Source organism: Thunnus thynnus, chromosome 13 (assembly GCF_963924715.1).
Source record: "Thunnus thynnus chromosome 13, fThuThy2.1, whole genome shotgun sequence".
Classification (NCBI taxonomy): Eukaryota; Metazoa; Chordata; class Actinopteri; order Scombriformes; family Scombridae; genus Thunnus; species Thunnus thynnus.
Genome location: NC_089529.1, coordinates 30,418,656 through 30,442,103, shown reverse-complemented (window position 1 = coordinate 30,442,103; position 23,448 = coordinate 30,418,656). Strand labels below are relative to the sequence as shown.

Sequence of the window (23,448 nt, the reverse complement as noted above, 5' to 3'; positions counted from 1 at the left end):
AAATAATGTGTTTTCTGTTTATTGAATTTGCTTGCTGGTGCAAGATAACTGTTGTGAGTAATAAACATTGTACTCTTAATTTTGAGTGTTAGTTATATAAGGGCACACATTACAAATCAAAGTAGGTTCTTAATTCCCTTATATTTTACTGTATATTTTGAATTTGTAAATGCACAAATATAGCTAGCCAGAGAACCACAGTAAATTACCAAAAATTAGATCTTATGAGTAAGATTAATATTTATTAATAAGATTAATAAATTCTGTCAATCTTGAAATAATAAGAGGCACTGTTTGTCCAGAAATTAACATTGAGATGAAGATATTTATTTTACTTTATTCACTTTTGAATTACAGCATGTCCTCTGTTCTTATTCTTCTGTTCCTTGTTCTAATTGTCATATATATAATCTATTAAAGGTTAAATGGTAAATCACATTACTTTATTTTGTTTAACAGAAATATTTATAAACCATCGACCATAAATATCAAGTGCAGCAAATCCCACTTCAACATTTTAAGATATAATCCTCTCACTCCATATTCCATATTTCAATAAAACAATGGTCTTGAAACAATTCTCATATGCCAAAATATACATTAAAAATGTTTTTGTTTGTTTTTCCTACCCTTCATGGTGACCTCACAGAGATCCATGTTTTTAACATGTTTCCAATGGAAGAGATGGGGAGGACAAAATCAACAACACTCATTCTGCACAAAACTTCATTCTATAAATCACCCCACTTTCCAGGGAATCTTTACTGAAAAGACTAACTTGGAAGATAGCCACTTGATTTAACTCAGATCTCATATTAGCTTCAGCTAAACTACAGAATGCATTTTTGTACAGAATGAAGACTCTAGATTTAGTCATCCATAACATTTGAATTGCATTAGGAAGGGACCACAAGGGATTACAGTGCTTATGAGCATGTGAATATTATTTTAAGACAGACTTGAAAAAAGTGAACATATCCTTTAGGATACATTGCATGTATCTTAAGGTGCAACCTCAGCCTTGGCTTTCAGTTTCATTCGACAGCATAGATGGTATATAAGGATGGATCTGATGGTTTGGTCTCTGAGACCATAGATGAGAGCACTCAGACATCTGGGAAAGATGACAACACACACATAAATAACAATTTGAATACGCACCAATACTATCCTGTCTAAGACCTTTGCGATAGCTTTGAGAAAGGGGTTGTGTAAAGTTGAGGAGAGACTGAGACCCAGCTGCACCAGATGCAGCAGCAGTGTGTTACGGGCCTTGTTGGCTGAAGCTTCATTTGTGGAGGCTGACCTGGCTGCTACTATCACACCAATATAGGAGGAGGTGATTGCCACACTAGCTGATATAAACAGAGAATAAGTGTGGGCTTTGTCATAATGTTCAGACATGGGGCCAAGCAACATGTTTTCCATGGCACAAAAATCTTTCATTTGTTCACTTTCCAGGTCTTCAAATGGAAAATCTAACAGCAAAAGAACTCGAGTGAGGACATTTAATGAGCTGAGCGTCCAAACTACAACGATAGCCAGCCCTGTGTTTCTGATGGTGATGATGATAGTGTGCCTCAATGGGTAGCACACAGCTACATATCTCTCCAGAGACATCACCACCAGTGTGAGAGGAGATATTTCAATTGTGAGACTGGTGAGCATGACAAGAACACCACATACAGGATATGTCAGCCTTAATCTAAAAGCAGCAATGATGTACAGTAACTGGCTCACTGCCATCTGTACTGTGTCTCCAAATAGCAGGTTATACAGAAGAATGTAACGTGAAGTTTCACAAAACACAGATTTACTCCTCAAGGTGAATAACATGGTCACATTAATGAAGAGGAACACACAGCATGGTACGGTGGTCAGAGTGCAAAACATCACTCTTTCCAGTAATCCCCGTCCAACAGTGGTGGTGGTCAGCGATTGAGAAGCATTTGACATTTTAGAAAAGCATCCAAGAGACATGCAAAATATTAATCTGTTGATGAGGACTGCAAAAACCAAACTATTCTTGTTTGTATTCCTAGAACAGCAAAGATATGTCACCTTTAGAGCAGAGAATAACACTGAGTTCACATGCAAAACCCAAATTCATCCACATACATTACCAGGTTAGAGAGCATGCTTATGTCCCTGTGAGCAGAGCTGGTCTGTAGGGTTTGCCTGCCCTCACATATTGTTTATAAGCTCTCTCCTCACATTCATTTCACATTACACAATCACGTGATACACTTGATACACGTGATACACTGATCCATGTCATTATGTCTACAGCATCTACCCAATTTGAAGTAATTATTAGAAATGTAGTGTCAATTATATTTGCTCTCTTGTGGTTTTGTAAGGGTTTTTGCTTTTGACTGTTTTAAACATGGCCATGAAAGCATTACACCTGGAGGTCTATGTAGTTCATTAAAACTATAACCACTCATATTCATACAACAGGTGTTCTAATAGTGCCTCAAGTTCCCTTTATTATTATCCATCCCCTTTATCCAAGACAATTTTCTCCTGAGGGAAATGATAAAAGTGTCCTTGACCCTTGACCTTCCATAGTAATGCAATTATCCTATTTTTCCACTTTGTATACTCTGAATGGTTTCTGATAAATCCTCTGTTGTTAAACTACGGTCCAATTTCTGCTTTCCACTTTCTGACAAAGTCTAAAATTGCATCTGATCCAAGAACAAACTTTGACATTTTGTGTCATTTGGGGACATAAAAACGTGAATGATTTATTGATCTCCATTGGGTTTAAGGTCAGGTCACCTTGTAGTTGTTATTGTGTCAGTGATTGCCCTGTCAGACAGTTTCTCCCTGATCATAGGAAGACTGTTTGAGCCACATTAAACTTTTAACAACTTTACTGAACAATAATTTATTATATTTGGCTGTCATAATTTGTAATTCCTTTACTTACACATTATAATTACCATTTTTAATGTTTCCATTTGCATACGACATTGTTTAGCCTTGAAGTTTGTGTCATGCAGTATTATGCAGAAATGCCCCAGATGTTGGCAGCCCAGCCCTGGTCCATCCCCCAAGTCTGAGGGGCCCTGTCACAGGAGGCCACCCAAAATGGGCAACCTCTCCAGGCTTGGCTTCAGAGAGAGACAGGCTGATGCAGGCTGGACTGTATGTGCAGGTGGTGCAGACCATCCAAGCAGTGAGAGCAGGATCCACTATTGCTTGCAAAGTGGTTGGGATTCCAACACTGGTGTGAGGAAAGGAGAGATTCTCTCGTTTCTAGAGTATCTGGTGGAAAAGGGGCCATCTCTCAGCTGGAATTGTAAAGTAGTAGGAGGGCCGCGGTGACTAACCTATAGTCACTTGGGTTCAGTGAGGCAGTCTGATGACATGTCGTGGCAGGGCGAACATTCATCGGGCTCTGCTGTACCCATAGAGTCCAGTAGGGGGCGGAACCTGAGTGCGATAGAATGAAGGTTACCATAACGTAACCCTAGTTCTGTAAACACAGGAGGAGTCCTGTACTTATGGACCTGCTCCTATGCCGTCCGCTGAAGTGGTTTCTGAATGAGAGCAGCAACGAAGCACTTCCTTATATACTGTGTGAGATACATCGGTAGGTGCACCCTGATTGACTGGCTATGTACATGCAAAATTCAGTGGGTGATTGCTTGCATGTGATTGGAGAAGAGTATTATCCATAGAGTCCAGTAGAGAGCTCTGTCTTTGCTCTGAACTCCAGTTACAATATAGTAACTTTTGTTTATGATAATGTACATGTATGTCACCTAACTGCTTTTACCAAATAAAAATTTGTGTTTTATGGAAAAGCTTCCCCTCCCTTCTACATTTGTTAACACCAGTCCAGTTGTGACTTGCTCTCTCAAAATATGGATCCAATTTAGAAAGCACTTAGAAAACACTGGCTCCAAATTAGAGATTTAACAGTTTCCTCATTTCCCCAGCCGCCCCCCTGAAACCTGGATTGACATCCTTCTGACTATGGATCCTAACCAAAGGAAGGTCAACTCAATTATTTGTGGGTCGATGGGCTTGGCTAATCTAAGTCTCCCAACCCAAATCAAAAATACCTGGGAACAGGATCTGGGAACAGATTTATCAATCAATCAATCAATCAATCAATCAATCAATCAATCAATCAATCAATTTTTATTTATATAGCACCAAATCACAACAAAAGTCATCTTAGGGCACTTTTCACATGGAGCAGGTCTGGACCGTACTCTTCAATTTACAGAGACCCAACAATTCCCCCATGAGCAGCACTTGGCGACAACAGTAAGGAAAAACTCCCCTTTAACGGGTAGAAACCTCAAGCAGAACCTGGCTCTTGGTGGGCGGCCATCTGCTTTGACAGAGAGACAGAAAGAGGGAGAGGAGGGGGCGGGGGACAGAATAACAAGAATCATAACAATAACAATAACAGCAGCAACAGCAGTAGCAATAGCCAGGGAAGGACGCCAACAGGACCGCGAAGGCTTGGCTTGCAATCCAGGGTTTCCTGTGAGATGAGAAAGCACAAAAAACTCTGGGGAAGAAGCCAAGTTAGTGACATGCATTGATGTTACATGAATGCAGATGGAGAGGAGGAGGAGGAGAGAGGAGCTCAGTGCATCATGGGAAGTCCCCTGGCAGTCTAGGCCTATAGCAGCATAACGAAGGGCTGGTCCAAGGTGAGCTCAATGGCATCTCCCAAAGAGTATTCACATACAAGATAATACATCGGTGTTGTGGTTGTCCGCAAGAAACTGTCATAAATGGACTTTTATTCAGTTTTAAGCCACATGGTGGTGATTTTTAACTGTATCTTTTAACTGGATGAAGGATTTAAGTCATCGGACATCTGGATGTTAAGTTATCAGAGAAGCAAGCTGAGCAAATGTTAGCAGCAGCTCAATTAGCAGCCCCTCCTAGACATCCTGTGCCCGTCAAACAGCACCAGAAAAACACTGATTTTTTCTTACATGAAACTGCTTTATTCAGTGTTTTTACTGGTTTTAATCCCTGCGTATGTTTGTTCTGGAGAGGAGAGAGAGAGACCTCTGCGGATAATTCGGCTCCCGGTAAAAACATCCTGAACGATGAACACTGAAGTAATCCTAACTCGAAGAAGCTGGTTGTTTAACAATAAAGACAACAACTCCCATTATCCCATGCTACTTCATAACGTCATCAAACTCCGTCTTTTGTTATTGTTTTGATTGAGAGACACCTAGCAGCAGAAATTATATATTGTGCCTTTCAAGAGCTGCAGGGCAAGATGTCAGGAGGATTTCTGTTGTTTTTGTGGTTTCCAGCTCTGACTTCTGGCTTGTTTAAATGTCATTTATATGTCGTTTGTTTTCCTCTTATTATTATTATTATTAGGGCCCGAGCACCTAGCGGTGTGAAGGCCCTCTTGTAATTGAAGGAATTTTTCTCTATTATTATTCTTCTTCCAAAACAAATGCATTTTTAGGGCCTAAACGTGCATGAGAAGTTGTTAAACTTTGCACATACATCAGAGGTGGCGAAAAATTTAATGTTTTGTAGGTTGCAAACATGAGCGGGGCAAAATGGCTCAATAGTGCCCCCTAGAAAATTAAGAAAATTGAGCCCCTCGATACAGATTGTCGTAGAAGAATGAAATTTGGTGTGCATATATATCATGACCAGATGCACCAAAAAGTCTCTAGGAACCATACCCTAAGTCCAACAGGAAGTCGGCCATTTTGGATCAAAGTTGCAATTTTGGCGCCGATTTTGCCATTTCCAGCCCGCATACGTTAATGAACTCCTCCTAGAGATTTGACCTCTGCAACTTCAAATTCAGTCAGTATGATCCACAGACCTTGGAGATGAAAACTTTCGATCCTTCACCATGAAAATTGTCCATAACTCTGGCATACATGATCCCAAGAGACCCAAATCTTTTGTGCTTGAAAAGAGAACAGATTCCTGAACAGATCCATGTGTCAATATTGGATCTGTGTCATAGCGCCACCTACTGGCAATAGGAAGCTACATATTTTACGCTCTGAGGCCCTGTGGGTAGCACGGTGATCGGATCCACCTCAAATTTACTCAGAATAGCCTTAAGACCTTGGAGATTGTATATTCTGAAGTTAGTGACTTTTTGTCGAAAGGTGTTGCCATGACGATGTAGCGAATTTTCATGTCTCGCCCTGAAATTTCAAAGCCTTATAACATGACTCCACATGGTCTGATCTTTTCCAAATTTCATATGCTTGTTAAAAGTCCCCGTCTGAAGACATGTACAGGCCCATATTTAGTGACAGTCATAGCGCCACCTACTGTCAACATGAAGTAACATGCATCATACTTTGTCTAATTACTTCTAGTAAATTTGGCCGATGCACCTGAAATTGACTCAGCTATGATGTAAGACCTTGGTGATGCTACATTCTGCAGCTCATGACCCATAATCAAACACCATTGCCAAAGTGACACATTCTTTGCCACAAAATAGGAAGCTGTTTTTAAGGGGCTAGACATGCTTTAAAACTCACAAAACTTTGCACACACATGGCAGATCTTAAAGTCTGTAATATTGTATAGGTGGCAGGCATGAGTGTGGCAGAATGGCTCAACAGCGCCCCCTGCAATAATTCAACGAAGCAGCCCCCGCACCACGTTAAACCTACATGTACAAAAATCAGTAACACATGTATCATGCTAGGATGCACAAAAAAGTCTCTTGGACCCATACTTTAAACCCAACAGGAAGTTGGCCATTTTGAATTTAGTGCTCAATTTTGGCAATTTTGCATACTTTGTATTTTAACAAACTCCTCCTACAGAATTCATCCTAACAACTTCAAAATCAGTGTGTGTCATCTAGACTAGTTTGTGATCAAAAGTTATCAAAAGATTTAGCTGTTGTTAAAGCGTGTGGCCATGGTGTGGCGTTGAGTTTTGATGTTTCGCCATTACAGAGGAAATTGCTATAACTTCAGTGTACATGGTCAGATCTGCCTGAAACTTCACATTTGATAACAGTCCTGGCCTGAACACGTCTACATGCCAATATTCAGTCAGTGATGCAAACTGGCTGAATAGCGCCCCCTACAAAATTTCAACGACACAGCCCCGGCAGCAGGCAAGATAGTGGACAAAGGAAGTGATGTTTATCTCCTTCTTGCACTGTCTGAAAACAACCCGGGTCTGAAGACATCTACATGCCCATGACAGCAGCCCTTCGACTGCGCCTCGCCCCGACGTGTGCAAAGGTGCGAGGGCCTGATCATCGCTGCTTGCAGCTTTAATTATTATTATAATTATATGTCACTGAGCAACTCCTGCCCTCCTGCCTCACACAGCTACGCTCCCCCCTCCCCTCCCTCTCCTCTCCTCAGCCCCTCCTGGCCCCCTCTCAGCCCTTCGCCCACTTTTTCAGCATTTTTTAAAATTATGCAATGGGTGGAGTTAGGGTCAGACCTACAGGTGTAGTTACACTTTAATACAAGACATATGCATCATTTGTCAGAAACACACTGCGTCAATATTGACGTGCAACAGTATTTTATTTGGATAAACGTCACAGAAAAAGATGATTAGCAAAAGTAAAGCTTCTTGTAGATAATCTGAAAATTTGAATTTTTAACTTTTAATTCCATTTGATGCACTTTCCTTCAGTTTCCAGTGGCTGCAGAAGGCCAATGCTAATGTTCACTCCAGGATGTCAAACAACTGCTGACAGTCCTCATCAAATCTCTGTGAGGAAAACAGAGGCTCAAAGTCACTGAACTCTTTATCAACATGAGCATTATAGAATATACATGCCAACATAAAAGCAAACTTATTCAACAGTATTATTTCTGCACATTTCTATCCTCTTGTTCCTGTTGCTTTTCCAAGCAAGCAGCACTGCACATCCTCAGCTTTCAACTCTCGTGCTGAACAACATGTATTCTTGTGAGATGATGCTATGCTCATATCAAAAATATGAAGATAATACATCCATGATGAAGATATGTGACTCAACAATAAAACATTCAAAACTTTTATCAACCCAAATAAAGCCCACGGCACTGCTAAACTGTTAAAAACTTATAATGCCCAATGTTGTTCTATGTGGAGAGGAAGTCTCTGGGACAAACTACTCACAACCAATTCATGTGAAAAAAAAGCTTTTGTATAAAAAATACAAAACAAAAAACCCACAGTGTCGCACAGCAAAACTCTGAGAAGTATTTGAAGGGTTTTGGAAGTCAGGTCCAGGTGGACCTTTATTAAACATTGAAAGAATGACACCATGTGACCGTCTGCTCACAACAGTTTTAAAACCAAATTATTAGGAGAAACTGACACCTAGACATGCATATCTGTATTCCAAATATGTGCCAACATCCACTAAAAAGCAATTTTACTTGAATTTCATGATTTGCTTTTCATGTGCTGTTTTTGGTCTCTGACCAGAACCATTTTTGGCCAGAGACATGATGTCACCGTCCAAATAATGTTTGCTGGGATGTTACACAATGTTAGAATTTCATTTAACAGACAATTTTATCTAAGGCGACCTACATCTGAGAGTTAATACTACAAAAGAAAAGATCTGGCAAGGAGAGAAAAACATGAATAGGTGCCATAAAGGTGCCATAGGTGCCAACATGCAGTGCACAGAGACAATGCATAGAGTACAAACAACATTATTTAGGAAATGATAAGTATGCAGATTTTAGCTTTGGCTTGGACAACTTAGAGAAACAGTGAGCGTCTCCACTGACAGCACAGATGATACAGATGGTATATGAGAACAGGTCTGATGGTCTGGTCTCTGATTCCATAGATTAGAGCACTCAGACATCTGGGAAGGATGATAATACACACATAAAGGACAATCTGTATGCGCACACTTGTTATCCTGTCTAGGATTTTTGAGATAGCTATAAGCAATGGGTTGTGTATAGTTGAGGAAAGATTGAGGCCCAGCTGCACGAGGTGCAGCAGCAGTGTGTTACGTGCCTTATGGGCTGAAGCTTTGTCTGTGTAGGCTGATCTGGCTGCTATCATCACACCAACATAGGAGCAAGTGACTACCATAGCGGCTGATATAAACAAAAAACAAGTGTAGGCTTTATCATAAACATCTGATATTGGATCAAGCATCACACTGTCTTTGCCACAAAAGTCTGCCATCTGCAGGATCTCTGGGTTTTCAAAATAAAAATTTAACATCAATAAAACTTGAGTGAGGACATTTACTGAACTAAATGCCCAAACCACAATAACAGCCACCCCTGTGTTTCTGATAGTGATGATGGTAGCATGCCTCAGTGGGTAGCACACAGCTACATATCTCTCCAGAGACATCAACACCAGTGTGAGAGGAGAGATCTTATTTGTGAGACTGGCGAGCATGGTGAGAAAACCACACACAGGATATGTCAGCCTTAATCTACAAACAGCCAGAATGTACATTAACTGACTCTGTGCCAATTGTACAGTGTCTGCAAAAAGGAGGTTATACAGAAGAATGTAACGGGAGGTCTCTCGAAACACAGGTTTACTCCTCAAAGTGAATAACATGGTCCCATTAATGGAAAGACACACACAGCATGGCACTGAAGTCAGAATGGCAAACAACACTGTTCCCAGTAGCTCCTGATACTGCAGTCCAACAGTGATGTTGGTTTGCGACTGATTTGCGTACAACATATTAGAGAATCCTGTGAAAAAAAATATGAAACTGTTGATGTTATTGAAGTAAAAAGGCACAATGAATCTTGTACAGTTTGTATTCCCATAAGAGTGAAGATCCTTTGTATTTGGAGCACAGATACCTGTTGATGAGTTCACATGCAAAAATCTGAATCATCCACATACATTTATCCTGTGCAGACAGTTAGTAGGTTAGAGGCCTTGTTTGTTTCAGTGTCGGCAGTGCTGCTCTGCAGCGTTTGCCTGCTTTCACAGACTATATGAGCTCAGTCCTCACACCCACTTCACCTGACACCTTCACATGTAAGTAATAGTGTTGTAAAAAATGCTGAGTGCCGTTATGGGAGACATGATGACATGGACCAGGGAATTGGTAAATAATGTGAGAGGAATTACATCATACAACATGATAGAATTATGAGTAGTGTGGTATTGTTTATTTTTGTTGTTGTTATTGATGTTTTATTATAATAATTGTAAAAAGAGGGTCTGTGGATGAATAACTCATGACCTGAGTGAGGGCATGATGATCTTCCTTTAAAAAGGTTAGTCAACAAAGACAGTTTCCCCCTTGTCCTTTGTGATGGACAGAAAATTCAACCCCATCAGTTCTACAGGATAGAAAGAGGTTGTCACAACCCATCTGACAACAGTTGCACATCCCAAAAGGGAACTGAGTAAGAAATAAGGGCCTCGTCCAAGAGACCCCAGTAGAGAACAACTTCACCACTGAGTGACTCTTGACGGAAAATTTATGAAGGTTTATAGTCTTTGATTCACCAACTTGTAAAGAAGTGCAAACATTAATTATTAAGAGCTTAAGGACATATTGGCCCTGTTTATATCCAAGTACAACAGGCTTATAGATGGCACTACAGGGCAGGAGAAGCTGTTGTTAAGGAAATATTTTATGTGCAAGTTAGCTACAAGGGCCACAAGGGCTGTTCCTATAGTTTGTTCATAAAAATCCCATTTGTTCACAAACATGCTATCACAGCACAGCTTTAGTAGTCGGATGATCTGACACAAGTTCAGGTTGGTTCTAATTTGCCAGCTGAGGTCCTGTGTTAGCTGCTATTTAATATCCACTTCCGTGGCCCTAGTGGAGATGCTGGCAAACAGTACATTGACATCAAAGGATGACAGTCTCTTTGAAGGGAACAGTCTTAAGTTCTATATCTCTATCACAGAGCAGGAATTATACCACAGCCAAACAGCCAGTGCCATGGATGCCCCGGAGTGTGGCTGTAAAGCCCCTTCTAAAATTAATTACCCACACGGCCGGTTTGCTATGCCCTGTTATGAACTGGCCGTTGTGCCCTTAAATGAGAGCTGCAGATTTTCCACTTAAAACTACATGCGACGCAGCAAATAAACAGACTTAACGTTACCTAATGTCTCCGTCATCATGTTGGACATTAACAGTAGCACAAGATTTCTCCCACTCCCACAAATATATGTATGACATTAACAGCTAGCACGCAAGCTAACATTAGCTAACAACGTCATGTGATAAACACAAGTGGCTTAACACTGGACAATAAAATTATTTTCTCCAGCTGTTAGCATTTATCAGACTGCCTGTTTATCTTTTTGAGCTCCTTATCATCTGTCACAGTTGTATTTGGCAGCTTGACATATTCTGTTTCTGCAGTAGAGACGTCAGAAGATGCTTTGGACTCGTTTTTACTTGTCATGAATTTATTTCCTCCATGGCAGAAAAACACACTACACAAGACTTCAGAAACTCCTGCAGGTTAAACTGGACTAACAAAACACCTTTAGAGCTGACTGACTCTAACACCCTCACTATAAACAGACTTTATGACACTCGCTAGCCTAGCAACATTAATGCTACAAACAACTTGTATTGCAACACTCCATGTAGGAGCCAGTTTTACAAATCTGATGTTGTGAGCATGTAATTGTCCAGCCATTAGCAGTGTGTTTATGCAAATTAAGCTATAGACCGACATGTGTAACTGGTCAAAAGTAATCTTGGTGGTTAACTGTTGGCATGCCTAACCAGGATATTGCTGCTTACGGTTAGCTAACTACGAATGTACATAAAGTTTGTAACTTGCTGTGAGATCTTACGGGTTGCTAATATTTTAGCGTGATGCAACATTAACACTCAAACACTAACACTCAAACACAAAGACACACACACATACACACACATGCACACATCCATTACTCTGTAAGCAGTCACCTCTCAGTTAAGACAGATCAGGACAGTCTGTCGGCTGTTACATGACTCGCAGCTCTCATCCGAGCCTCTCCTTGAGAAGTCAGGATGGTCAGTACGTCAGTATTTTTTAATATTTATCGTTTAAAAAAGTGTTAAGTAATTTTTGTGACTGCTCCTATGATCTGAAATGTTAATAGTTGCACGGGTGTTGAAACTTGTTCAGATCGATCACCCTTATCCCATTTATAGACTTTATTTTATTATTAAACAGTAACAATTAATATAGTGAATGTTCACATTTTTAAAAAAATCAATCAGAAAGCATTTTGTGGAAAAGTCAAACATTCACTGTATAGTTTTAATAAACTCTATTTCAATACACTGACTCCTAATTGTTGATTATATACGGTTTTGTCTTCATACAATGTAGTTATCCCTTATTGTTATTGCACCATTGGTTTTGGCCTTGGTGGCCTACATTTTGGCCATAATGCCCCAATAAATTTGTATTTATCAAAGGCCAAAGTGGCTTTGCCCTAAAAGTTACTTAATTCCAGGCCTGATATCATACTGTTTATAGAACACTAAAAAATAAGTTGCCATACAGGCAGAAGTTCAATCGGAATGAAAAATATTCACACAATTGTCTGAATTATTTCCTTTTTTCAAACTACAAAGAAAAACCCTGAAACTCTTTTTAAATTAATATTTTTTTCTCTGGTGTTCTTTCAGTATTTTATGTAAAAAAAAAATGTAAATATGTACAGGCAGGAGCATTCATCCTGTGTTTGTGAGGTCAGATTTACATGTTCATTTTATTTCACTTCAATAGCTCGTGTGTTAGAATGCTAAAATGGTTGTCATGGTTACTTGCTGAATGTGATTATGTCAAAATGCTAATATTTAATGATAACATGCAGTCATGGTAAACATTGCATGCTAAATATCAAGGGTGTGTTCAGCCAAATCACAAAAACATATTTTCCCTCCAGTGGTATCCAGCCGTGCAGATAGTTTTGTGTTTTTTGTCAAGTTTTGAGATATTGCTTAGATTTCTGCCTCCACCCCAATACAACGGAGATGAGTTAAATTTTGTCTGTAGTTCTCAGAGCATTGTAAAATGACTTTTAAAGAAGTGAACAGCAACACCACTTTCCAGAATCAATGTTCTCCATAACTCTATGACAAACTTTGGAACTCCGATGAAAAGTGATCACATACCTGAAAATCTGAGCAAATAAACGTATTTGCATGGCTACATGGCAAATCAGTAAGTAAGAAAACACTATTTTTTCCTTTTTTTCACTTGGCTGAACTGACCCTTTAAGATCCAGTATTTGTTAAAGGTAACGTGAAAGGGTAAATTGTGTGAGGTAATTCAGCCCTCATGCTCTAGTGGTTTCATTTTCTGATGCTGTGCAAGGAAATCATTTTTACATATTTTGTAACAGCAGGTGTTAGTGTTGTTAACTAGTTTGTGCACAGGTTTGCTAACAATTTGGATTCAATTCATGCAAATGACTAAATATCAACAGACAAATACAAACACACTCATATTTGAAGTTCATGGGCTGCAGTGCCATGCAATGACATTGCAAATTTGCAGTAACAAGCATGTTGAAATAAGAGTTCACTTAATTTGAATGCTCTCTACAGCTCTTACTAGCCATGTAAACTCATGTCATGGCTGAGGAGTAAAGAACTTTTCAATTGTGTGTATAAGCTATGACTGAAAAGTATAACTATCCTGTTGTCAATATTAGAAAATAAGTTGTTAGAAGTCAGATGTTATGTCATATCTTCTTGTGACTTAATTATTGCACGCCCTGTTTCACTTACTCTTCTGCTTGATTACATTTTCTTACATAAAAAACTTTCTAATTCTCTAAGTAGACTTTGTCTCTTGAATGAAAATTCAAGGTTGCAGTAATTTCAATGGTGTGCTTTGACTGACCCTCTAACTACCTACTGTCTGTAATGTTACAGCTATGGGAGTGCAGTCTGCACTCAGTTCAAGTAAGAAGAAACTATGTGATTACTATGTACAATTCAAGTAGAGCGGGGCATAATACCATAAGCCACATTGTTTTATTTCAGTGTACATTTATATATAACAGATCACAATAGCATCAGGAACTCACTTGACTTTTCTATTCTCTATGTAGTTGAATATATGGAGATTTATTAAGTGACAAGTATGATGTTAGCCTTGGTTGGGACAACTGAGAGCAAAGGTAAGCATCTCCACTGGCAGCATAGATGGTACATGAGAACAGGTCTGATGGTCTGGTCTCTGATTCCATAGATAAGAGCACTCAGACATCTGGGAAGGATGGTAATACAAAAATAAATAACAATCTGGATGCGCACAAATATGATCCTGTTTAGGTTTTTGGAGATAAAGAACAGTAATGGGTTGTGTATAGCTGAAGACAGACTGAGGCCCAGCTGCACCAGATGCAGCAGCAGTGTTTTACGAGCTTTACTGGCTGAACTTTGGTCTGTGGAAGCTGATCTGGCTGCTATCATCACACCAACATAGGAAAAAGTGACTGCCATACCGGCTAAAACAAACAGAAAACAAGTGTAGCCTTTTTCATAAAGATCTGATATTTGATCAAGCGTCATACTTTCTTTGCCACAAAAGTCTGCCATCTGCATGCTCACAAGGTCTTCAAACTGAAAATTTAACATCAATAAAACTTGAGTGAGGACATTTACTGAACTGAAGGTCCAGATCACACATATGGCCACCCCAGTGTTTCTGATAGTGATGATAGCAGTGTGCCTCAGTGGGTAGCACACAGCTACATATCTCTCCAGAGACATCAACACCAGTGTGAGAGGAGAGATTTTATTCGTGAGCTCGGCGAGCATAACAAGAACACCGCATACAGCATAGGTCAGCCTTAATCTACAAGCAGCCAGAATGTACATTAACTGACTCTGTGCCATCTGTACAGTGTCTCCAAAAAGGAGGTTATACAGAAGAATGTAACGGGAGGTCTCTCGAAACACAGGTTTACTCCTCATGGTGAATAGCATGGTCCCATTAATGAAGAGAAACACACAGCATGGCACTGACGTCAGAATGGAAAACATCACTAATCCCAGTAACTCCTGATACTGCAGTCCAACAGTGATGTTGGTCTGCGACTGATTTGCGTACAACATCTTAAAGAAACACTATAAACATCAAAAAGATTAACCTGTTGATATATATAAATGCTGTCTAGTTTGTATCTCTAACAGTGACAACATCCCATCTTTAAAGCAGGGAAGACCTCTTAGTTCACATCTAAAACCCACAATCATTGATATGCTTTTACCCTGTGCAGACAGTAAGCAGCTTGTTTCCATGTATGCAGAGCTGGTCTGCAGGGTTTGCCTGCTCTCACATGTTGTTTATGAACTATGTCTTTCCACCTTGCTCATGTGACATTACGTCAGCACCATTAACAGATGTGGTTTGGGATTCTACTTGGACATGTGTTACGACCTTTACTGTCTAGAGGGGGACACAAGGAGTAACATAATTAGGTGACCCAAAACCCTATGCAAAAACTGTGAGAGAGAGGCCACTAAAACAATTGCAAAGTGTAACAGGGAGCACCATTTATTAACAACAAGGATTATTGACAGATAAACTGACTGATATAGTAAAAGAAAAGGAAGCAACTTCGGTGTCAGGGTCTCCAAGGCCAAAACACCAAACAAAATCCCTCTCTAACTAGAAAAGAAAAGTCTCACTTGTTACAGAATGGAAAAAAGGGCAATGCTATGCTGCCTGGCTAGCCACAAAACAGGAGAAAAAAGGGAGAGCAAAAAAAGAAATGTCAACCCCTCATCCTAAAGGATACTAGTTTATTTATTTATTTTATTTGTGAGTGACCATGTACAGTATCAAACATAAATGTTATTGCTTTACATACTGTACCAGAGATACCTTACAGCAAAATTTGATTTGCAATTCCATAATTAAAACATATGCACAATAACAAAACAATACGAAGAAAAAAAACAAACAATAACACAGGACAAATAATACAAAGTACACACAGTAGCACATCACATGCATCCACAATGTCAACTGGAAATGACAAATTCTTACGGCCTTAGTTTCGTAGGTGTCTATATGTGTGTGTTTTTCCTATTGTGTTTCTCCAGGTTCCACCTCCCCCCTTCCTACTCTGCTGTGGGTGGTGGATCATACCTGTGAGCAATGATGATGATGAAGGCCTGGAGCTTAAAAAAGCCTGAGGAGAGGTATAAACGGGGCCAGTGGGTCATTTGGCAGCATTTGCGCTGTCTGTGTGTGATTAATCATATGCAAGTGGTCGTGTACCAGGTTCAGTAGGTTTTACTTCTGTTTGGAAGGGAGGGTGGTGATCATTTTTGGTTTGGCCTACTGTTTGTGGTCTCTGTTGTAGCTGGACCAGCCTCCCCCCTTTTTTTTGCTTTATTTCATGAAAACATCAGTTTCCCTTTCTTCCTTTCTCCTGGGCTGATTTTGTTTAATGTGTTGCTCTGTTTCATCCCCTGAATTTAAATTTGGGGACGTAACACATTTGGGGGCTCGTCCAGAATCGAAAGAAGACCAATAAATTTATTTATTGTTTTAAGTTTATCAATTAAGTTCATTTATTGTTTTATTGTTTTTTGTGTGTTGTCTCCCGTGGATGTCACAGTGGGTATTGGTGTCGGGGTGTCCATTGTCTAGCCTTCACTAAGCATTACAACGGCTCCCTCAGTTAGATAGGTGAGTGTCCAGCTGGGCTGTATCAGTCTTTCTATCGGGCATTCCTTTTTTATTTTGCCTTTCTTATTTTTGTAAAGTAAACCCTAGGCAGGGATAAAGTTTCCTGGTGGAGTTAGGTGTTTCAGGGCTCTGGCCACTGAAGTTTCAGCCTTTTAAGTCACCTCAGGCCCGGCATGTTCTAGAAGATAGGTAGGTAAAGTTTGGGTTTGGGGGAATTTGTTTTTGTAAGGTCAGGCAGAGTATTTGACCATTGTGTGTGTGGCATCCAGTATCAGGATCATTGTATTCACCACTGGTAGATGTGGTGAATGTGGACCGTAGTTATATGGGTGAGTTGTAGTGGTGGGGATCTCATGTTAGCCTAGCATAGCCTAGCCTAGTTTAGCCTGGTGAAAGCTATGGTGTTGTCCTGTGTGTGTCCATGTGTTTGCTTGAGAATGAGAATGGCAACATTTAACTTGGATGAGTTGTTGGCTAATCCTACTTTCAGTCAATTTGATTATTGCAGGAAAAAGGATGTGTGTGTTAGCGCTGAGTTTGACAGTATTCCTGTCCTGTCTGTTCTGCTGTCTGTAATTGTGCTTCCATCCAGTTCCCTGAAGTAATCTCTTTGTGGAAGATCACTGAATCAGCCATAACTAGAGCTCTAACAAAGTTCTTTACTACCTTTGGGCTACAAAAAGTTGTGCAGACCCTCACTAGAAAAGGAACTAATTTTCTCTCTACAACTTTCAAACAGACTTTACAGTCTTTAGGTGTCTCTCGCTCAGTGTCCAGTGTGTACCACCTAGAGTCACAAGGCACATTTGAACATTGGCATTAAACCCTGAAGTCAGTGTTGAGAAAGTACTGTCATGATACAAGAAGAAGCTGGGATGAAGGGTACCCATTTGTTCTCTTTGCCATCCATGATGCTAAACAGGAGTCTCTTGGGCCCTAAGAAAGTGTTCAAAGAGCAGTTCATTTCTGGTTCTTCTTCAAAGACTAATGTGTTGGATTTTGTCTCCTAGTGTAGGGAACAGCTGCATTGTGCCTCCTAATCGGCAAGAGAAGCTCTCTCTTCCTCCCAGAGTAGTATGAAGAAGTGGTTTGACAGGAAAGTGGTTGAGCAACAGTTCAGACATTGACAGCATTGGTTCAGCTGTGTTCATTGCCAAGCTAGATCTGCTCAAGGGATACTGGCAGTTTCCTTTGAGCCCCAGAGCTTCTGACATCTCTGCATTTGTAACACCTGTCTACTTTTTGAAGTACACAGTGATGGCATTTGGTATGAGCAATGCACCCACTTTTCAGTGCCTGATGCACTTGGTGTTAGGAGATCCCACATTGTAATATGTATCTTGATGATGTGGTGGTGTACACTACATATGTACACTTTGATGAAAATTACGAAAAAAACATGTCACTTCCGTTTTTGGTTTCAAATGCAAAAACGAATTGGCTGAATGTCCGCAGATCTGTTCGATATTCAATCCAAAAAGGAATAATGATAAAATGAATTGGCAAAAACCAATTTGTTGATTGGTTTTTCATTATTTGATTCTGACACCAAAAACGTTTTTTTTTGTTTTGAAACAAATAACAGATTTACCGTTTTTTGGTTTTTGAATTACAAGTGAATTACGAATTATCCGCTGATACCTGGACCGTTTTCTCTGTTATAGGGGGACCAGCCTCCCCCTTTTTTCAGAAAAGGCCAGCTTTAAGTTACCACTATTGTTATATTGTAAATTCTTTATTTCATGAAAGCATCAGTTTCCTTTTCTTCCTTTCTCCCAGGCTCATTTTGTTTTATGTATTGCTCTCTTTCATCCCCTGGATTAAATTTGGGGATGTGACACAAATGTATGCTTGACAAACTAAAAGCAAGATAATTTGTGTACATGAGATGACCAATAACATGTAGAGTCAATGGTTATACAGTTGAGTTGCATGCATTGCTTTCTTACTGTGTGAATTCAGCTGTACAGAAGTTCTGTGATAATATATTCTAAATTCAATGTTCACTTCCCAGCTGCTTCAGCAAATGGAACCAGTTCAGGTGTCACCATGTGACCCATGTGATGTGAAAACTTAATTGTGCATGAATGGTAGATCACTACCCCTATCGTCACTAAAGAATGGTCCTCTGTATTGGATGTGGACAGCCACCACAGCCTGCAACAAGAGCAGACAATGAGGACCCAGATGCTGTAAGAAGACAGGAAACAGTTTTCACTTTAGTGAACTAAATGCCCAAACCACAATAATAGCCATGCCTGTGTTTCTGATGGTGATGATGGTAGCGTGCCTTAGTGGGTAGCGCACAGCGACATATCTCTCCAGAGCCATCACCACCAGTGTGAGAGGAGATATTTCAATTGCAAGATTGATGAGCATGACGAGAAAACCACATACAGGATAGGTCAGCCTTAATCTCCAAGCATGCCTTAAGGACATAAAGACCTGGATGACCTGCAATTTTCTACTATTAAACTCAGATAAAACTGAAGTTATTGTGCTTGGCCCTAAACACCTTAGAAACACATTATCTAATGATATAGCTACTCAGGATGGCATTACCCTGGCCTCCAGCTCCACCGTAAGAATCTGGGAGTTATTTTTGATCAGAATATGTCCTTTAACTCCCACATAAATCAAATTTCAAAGACTGCCTTTTTTCACTTAAGTAATATCGCAAAATTCAGGCACATCCTGTCTCAACAAGATGCAGAAAAACTAGTCCTTGCATTTGTTACTTCTAGGCTGGATTATTGCAATTCCTTATTATCAGGCTGCCCTAACAAGTCTCTAAAGACTCTCCAGCTGGTCCAGAATGCAGCTGCACGTGTACTGACTAAAACTAGAAAAAGAGATCACATTTCTCCCATTTTAGCTTCGCTACATTGGCTTCCTGTAAAATCTAGAATAAAATTTAAAATCCTTCTCCTAACTTACAAAGCCCTTAATGGTCAGGCACCATCATATTTTGAAGAGCTCATAATACCGTATTATCCCACTAGAACACTGTGCTCCCAGTATGCAGCTTACTGGTGGTTCCTACAGTCTTTAAAAGTAGAATGGGAGGCAGAGCCTTCAGCTATCAGGCTCCTCTCTTGTGGAATCATCTTCCAGATTCGGTCCGGGGTGCAGACACCCTCTCTATGTTTAAGAGTAGGCTTAAAACTTTCCTTTTTGATAAAGCTTATAGTTAGGGCCGACCAGGCTCGCCTTGGATCAGCCCTTAGTTATGCTGCTATAGGCCTAGACTGCTGGGGGACTTCCCATAATGCACTGAGCTCCTCTCTCCTCCTCCTCGTCTCCATCTGTATGCATTCATGTAACATCAATGCATGTCACTAACTTCTTCCCCAGAGTTTTTTTGTGCTTTCTCATCTCACAGGAAACCCTGGGTTCTGGGCCGAAACCTTTGCGGTCCTTCACAGTCCTGTTGGCATCCTTCCCTGGCTGCTGCTCTGTCATTGTCATTATTGTTATGATTGTTGTTATGATTGTTGTTATTCTGTGTCCCCCCTCCCCCTTTCCCTCTTTCTTTTTCTCTCTCAACCCAACCGGTCAAAGCAGATGGCTGCCCACCAAGAGCCGGGTTCTGCTGGAGGTTTTGTTAAAGGGGAGTTTTTCCTTACCGCTGTCACCAAGTGCTGCTCATGGGGGAATGTTGGGTCTCTGTAAATTAAAGAGTACGGTCTTGAACTGCTCTATGTGAAAAGTGCCTTGAGATGACTTTTGTTGTGATTTGGCGCTATATAAATAAAAATTGATTGATTGATTGATTGAAATAAGGACCTCGTCCAAGAGACCCCAGTAGAGAACAACTTCACTACTGAGTGACTCTTGACGGTGAAACAGTCATATTCTTTGTGCTAGGAATGCACAACCAGCTGAGAAAACTTGTGAAGGCTTATAGTCTTTGATTCACCAACTTGTAAAGAACTGCAAATATGACCCATAAGTATTAAGAGCTTAAGAACATATTGGCCTTGTCTATATCCATAGCCTTGGAAAGTAGGGGTGCTGGGGATGCTGCACCACTGCTTCCAGGTAGCTGGCAACCTATAGGCCCATTTGTGCTGTTGCAATAATATTTTTTTTTCTATCATGTGCAAACTGGACCAACAAAAATCGACCCTGTGCGTAAAGATAGAAGAGTGGGGGGAAAAAAACAGGCATGTCCAACAGTGCTGGAACACGACACAGCCACTTACTGTGGACATTAAACTCTACCTCTTCCAGTCCTTGTAGGCTGTATTGCTTTTTAAAATATGTCAAGCAGTGTGAGGAACTCTCTAGGAGAAATAAAATTAAACTTTATTTTCTGAAATAAAATTTTTTAGACAGCTCTGATGGAGCTCAGGATTTATCAGGAGGACAGCTGCTCTAGTGGTTTAATTTTCTGATACTGTGCAAGGAAATCATTTTTACATATTTTGTAACGGCAGATATTAGTGTTGTTAACTAGTTTGTGCACAGGTTTGCTAACAATTTGGACTCAGTTCATGCAAATGACTAAATATCAACAGACAAATACAAACACACTTGTATTTTAACTTCATGGGCTGCACTTAATTTGAATGCCCTCTACAGTTCTTACTAGCCATGTAAACTCATGTCATGGCTGAGGAGTAAAGAACTTTTCAATTGTGTGTATAAGCTATGACTGAAAAACTATCCTGTTGTCAATATTAGAAAATAAGTTGTTAGAAGTCAGATGTTATGTCATATCTTCTTGTGACTTAATTATTGCACGTCCTCTGTTTCACTTACTCTTCTGCTTGATTACATTTTCTTACATAAAAAACTTTCTAATTCTCTAAGTAGACTTTATCTCTTGAATGAAAATTCAAGGTTGCAGTAATTTCAATTATGTGCTTTGACTGACCCTCTAATTACCTACTGTCTGTAATGTTACAGCTATGGGAGTGCAGTCCGCACTCAGTTCAAGTAAGAAGAAACTATGTGATTACTATGTACAATTCAAGTAGAGCGGGGCATAATACCATAAGCCACATAATTTTATTTCAGTGTACATTTATATGTAACAGATCACAATATATATGTATATAACAGTTAACAATAGCATCAGGAACTCACTTGACTTTTCTATTCTCTATGTAGTTGAATATATGGAGATTTATTAAGTGACATTAGCCTTGGTTGGGACAACTGAGAGCAAAGGTAAGCATCTCCACTGGCAGCATAGATGGTACATGAGAACAGGTCTGATGGTCTGGTCTCTGATTCCATAGATAAGAGCACTCAGACATCTGGGAAGGATGATAATACAAAAATAAATAACAATCTGGATGCGCACAAATATGATCCTGTTTACGTTTTTGGAGATAAAGAACAGTAATGGGTTGTGTATAGTTGAAGAGAGACTGAGGCCCAGCTGCACCAGATGCAGCAGCAGTGTTTTACGAGCTTTACTGGCTGAACTTTGGTCTGTGGAAGCTGATCTGGCTGCTATCATCACACCAACATAGGAAAAAGCGACTGCCATACCGGCTGAAACAAACAGAAAACAAGTGTAGGCTTTTTCATAAAGATCTGATATTTGATCAAGCATCATACTGTCTTTGCCACAAAAGTCTGCCATCTGCATGCTCACAAGGTCTTCAAACTGAAAATTTAACATCAATAAAACTTGAGTGAGGACATTTACTGAACTGAAGGTCCAGATCACACATATGGCCACCCCAGTGTTTCTGACAGTGATGATGGTAGTGTGCCTCAGTGGGTAGCATACAGCTACATATCTCTCCAGAGACATCACTACCAGTGTGAGAGGAGAGATTTTATTTGTGAGACTGGCGAGCATAATAAGAACACCACATACAGGATAGGTCAGCCTTAATCTACAAGCACCTAGAATGTACATTAACTGGCTATGAGCCAGCAGTACAGTGTCTCCAAAAAGGAGGTTATACAGAAGAATGTAACGGGAGGTCTCTCGAAACACAGGTTTACTCCTCAAGGTGAATAACATGGTCCCATTAATGGAAAGAAACACACAGCATGTCACTGACGTCAGAATGGCAAACAACACTGTTCCCAGTAGCTCCTGATACTGCAGTCCAACAGTGATGTTGGTCTGAGACTGATTTGCGTACAACATATTAGAGAATCCTGTAATAAAAATATGAAACTGTTGATGTTATTGAAGTACAAAGTCACAATGAATCTTGTACAGTTTGTGTTCCCATAAGAGTGAAGATCCTTCGTATTTGGAGCACAGATACCTGTTGATGAGTTCACATGCAAAAATCTGAATCATCCACATACATTTATCCTGTGCAGACAGTTAGTAGGTTAGAGGCCTTGTCTGTTTCAGTGTCGGCAGTGCTGCTCTGCAGCGTTTGCCTGCTTTCACAGACTATATGAGCTCAGTCCTCACACCCACTTCACCTGACACCTTCACATGTAAGCAATAGTGTTGTAAAAAATGCTGAGTGCCGTTATGGGAGACATGATGACATGGACCAGGGAATTGGTAAATAATGTGAGAGGAATTACATCATACAACATGATAGAATTATGAGTAGTGTGGTATTGTTTATTTTTGTTGTTGTTATTGATGTTTTATTATAATAATTGTAAAAAGAGGGTCTGTGGATGAATAACTCATGACCTGAGTGAGGGCATGATGATCTTCCTTTAAAAAGGTTAGTCAACAAAGACAGTTTCCCCCTTGTCCTTTGTGATGGACAGAAAATTCAACCCCATCAGTTCTACAGGATAGAAAGAGGTTGTCACAACCCATCTGACAACAGTTGCACATCCCAAAAGGTAGCTGAGTAAGAAATAAGGGCCTCATCTAAGGGACCCCAGT

At 40.0% G+C, this 23,448-nt stretch overlaps 4 protein-coding genes across 4 annotated transcripts; all 4 read right to left on the bottom strand.

Moving 5' to 3' along the window:
- Positions 1 to 1,002: 1,002 nt before the first annotated feature.
- LOC137196251 (odorant receptor 131-2-like) lies at positions 1,003 to 1,956 on the bottom strand. The gene has a single exon (XM_067609123.1). The coding sequence runs from the start codon at positions 1,954 to 1,956 to the stop codon at positions 1,003 to 1,005; it is 954 nt and encodes a 317-aa protein (XP_067465224.1).
- Positions 1,957 to 8,706: 6,750 nt separating this feature from the next.
- Positions 8,707 to 9,666, bottom strand: LOC137196250 (odorant receptor 131-2-like). The gene has a single exon (XM_067609122.1). The coding sequence runs from the start codon at positions 9,664 to 9,666 to the stop codon at positions 8,707 to 8,709; it is 960 nt and encodes a 319-aa protein (XP_067465223.1).
- A 4,378-nt stretch (positions 9,667 to 14,044) lies between these two features.
- LOC137196249 (odorant receptor 131-2-like) lies at positions 14,045 to 15,034 on the bottom strand. The gene has a single exon (XM_067609121.1). The coding sequence runs from the start codon at positions 15,032 to 15,034 to the stop codon at positions 14,045 to 14,047; it is 990 nt and encodes a 329-aa protein (XP_067465222.1).
- A 6,719-nt stretch (positions 15,035 to 21,753) lies between these two features.
- On the bottom strand, positions 21,754 to 22,734 carry LOC137196248 (odorant receptor 131-2-like). The gene has a single exon (XM_067609120.1). It carries the CDS (start codon positions 22,732 to 22,734, stop codon positions 21,754 to 21,756), a length of 981 nt encoding a protein of 326 aa, XP_067465221.1.
- Positions 22,735 to 23,448: the final 714 nt, after the last annotated feature.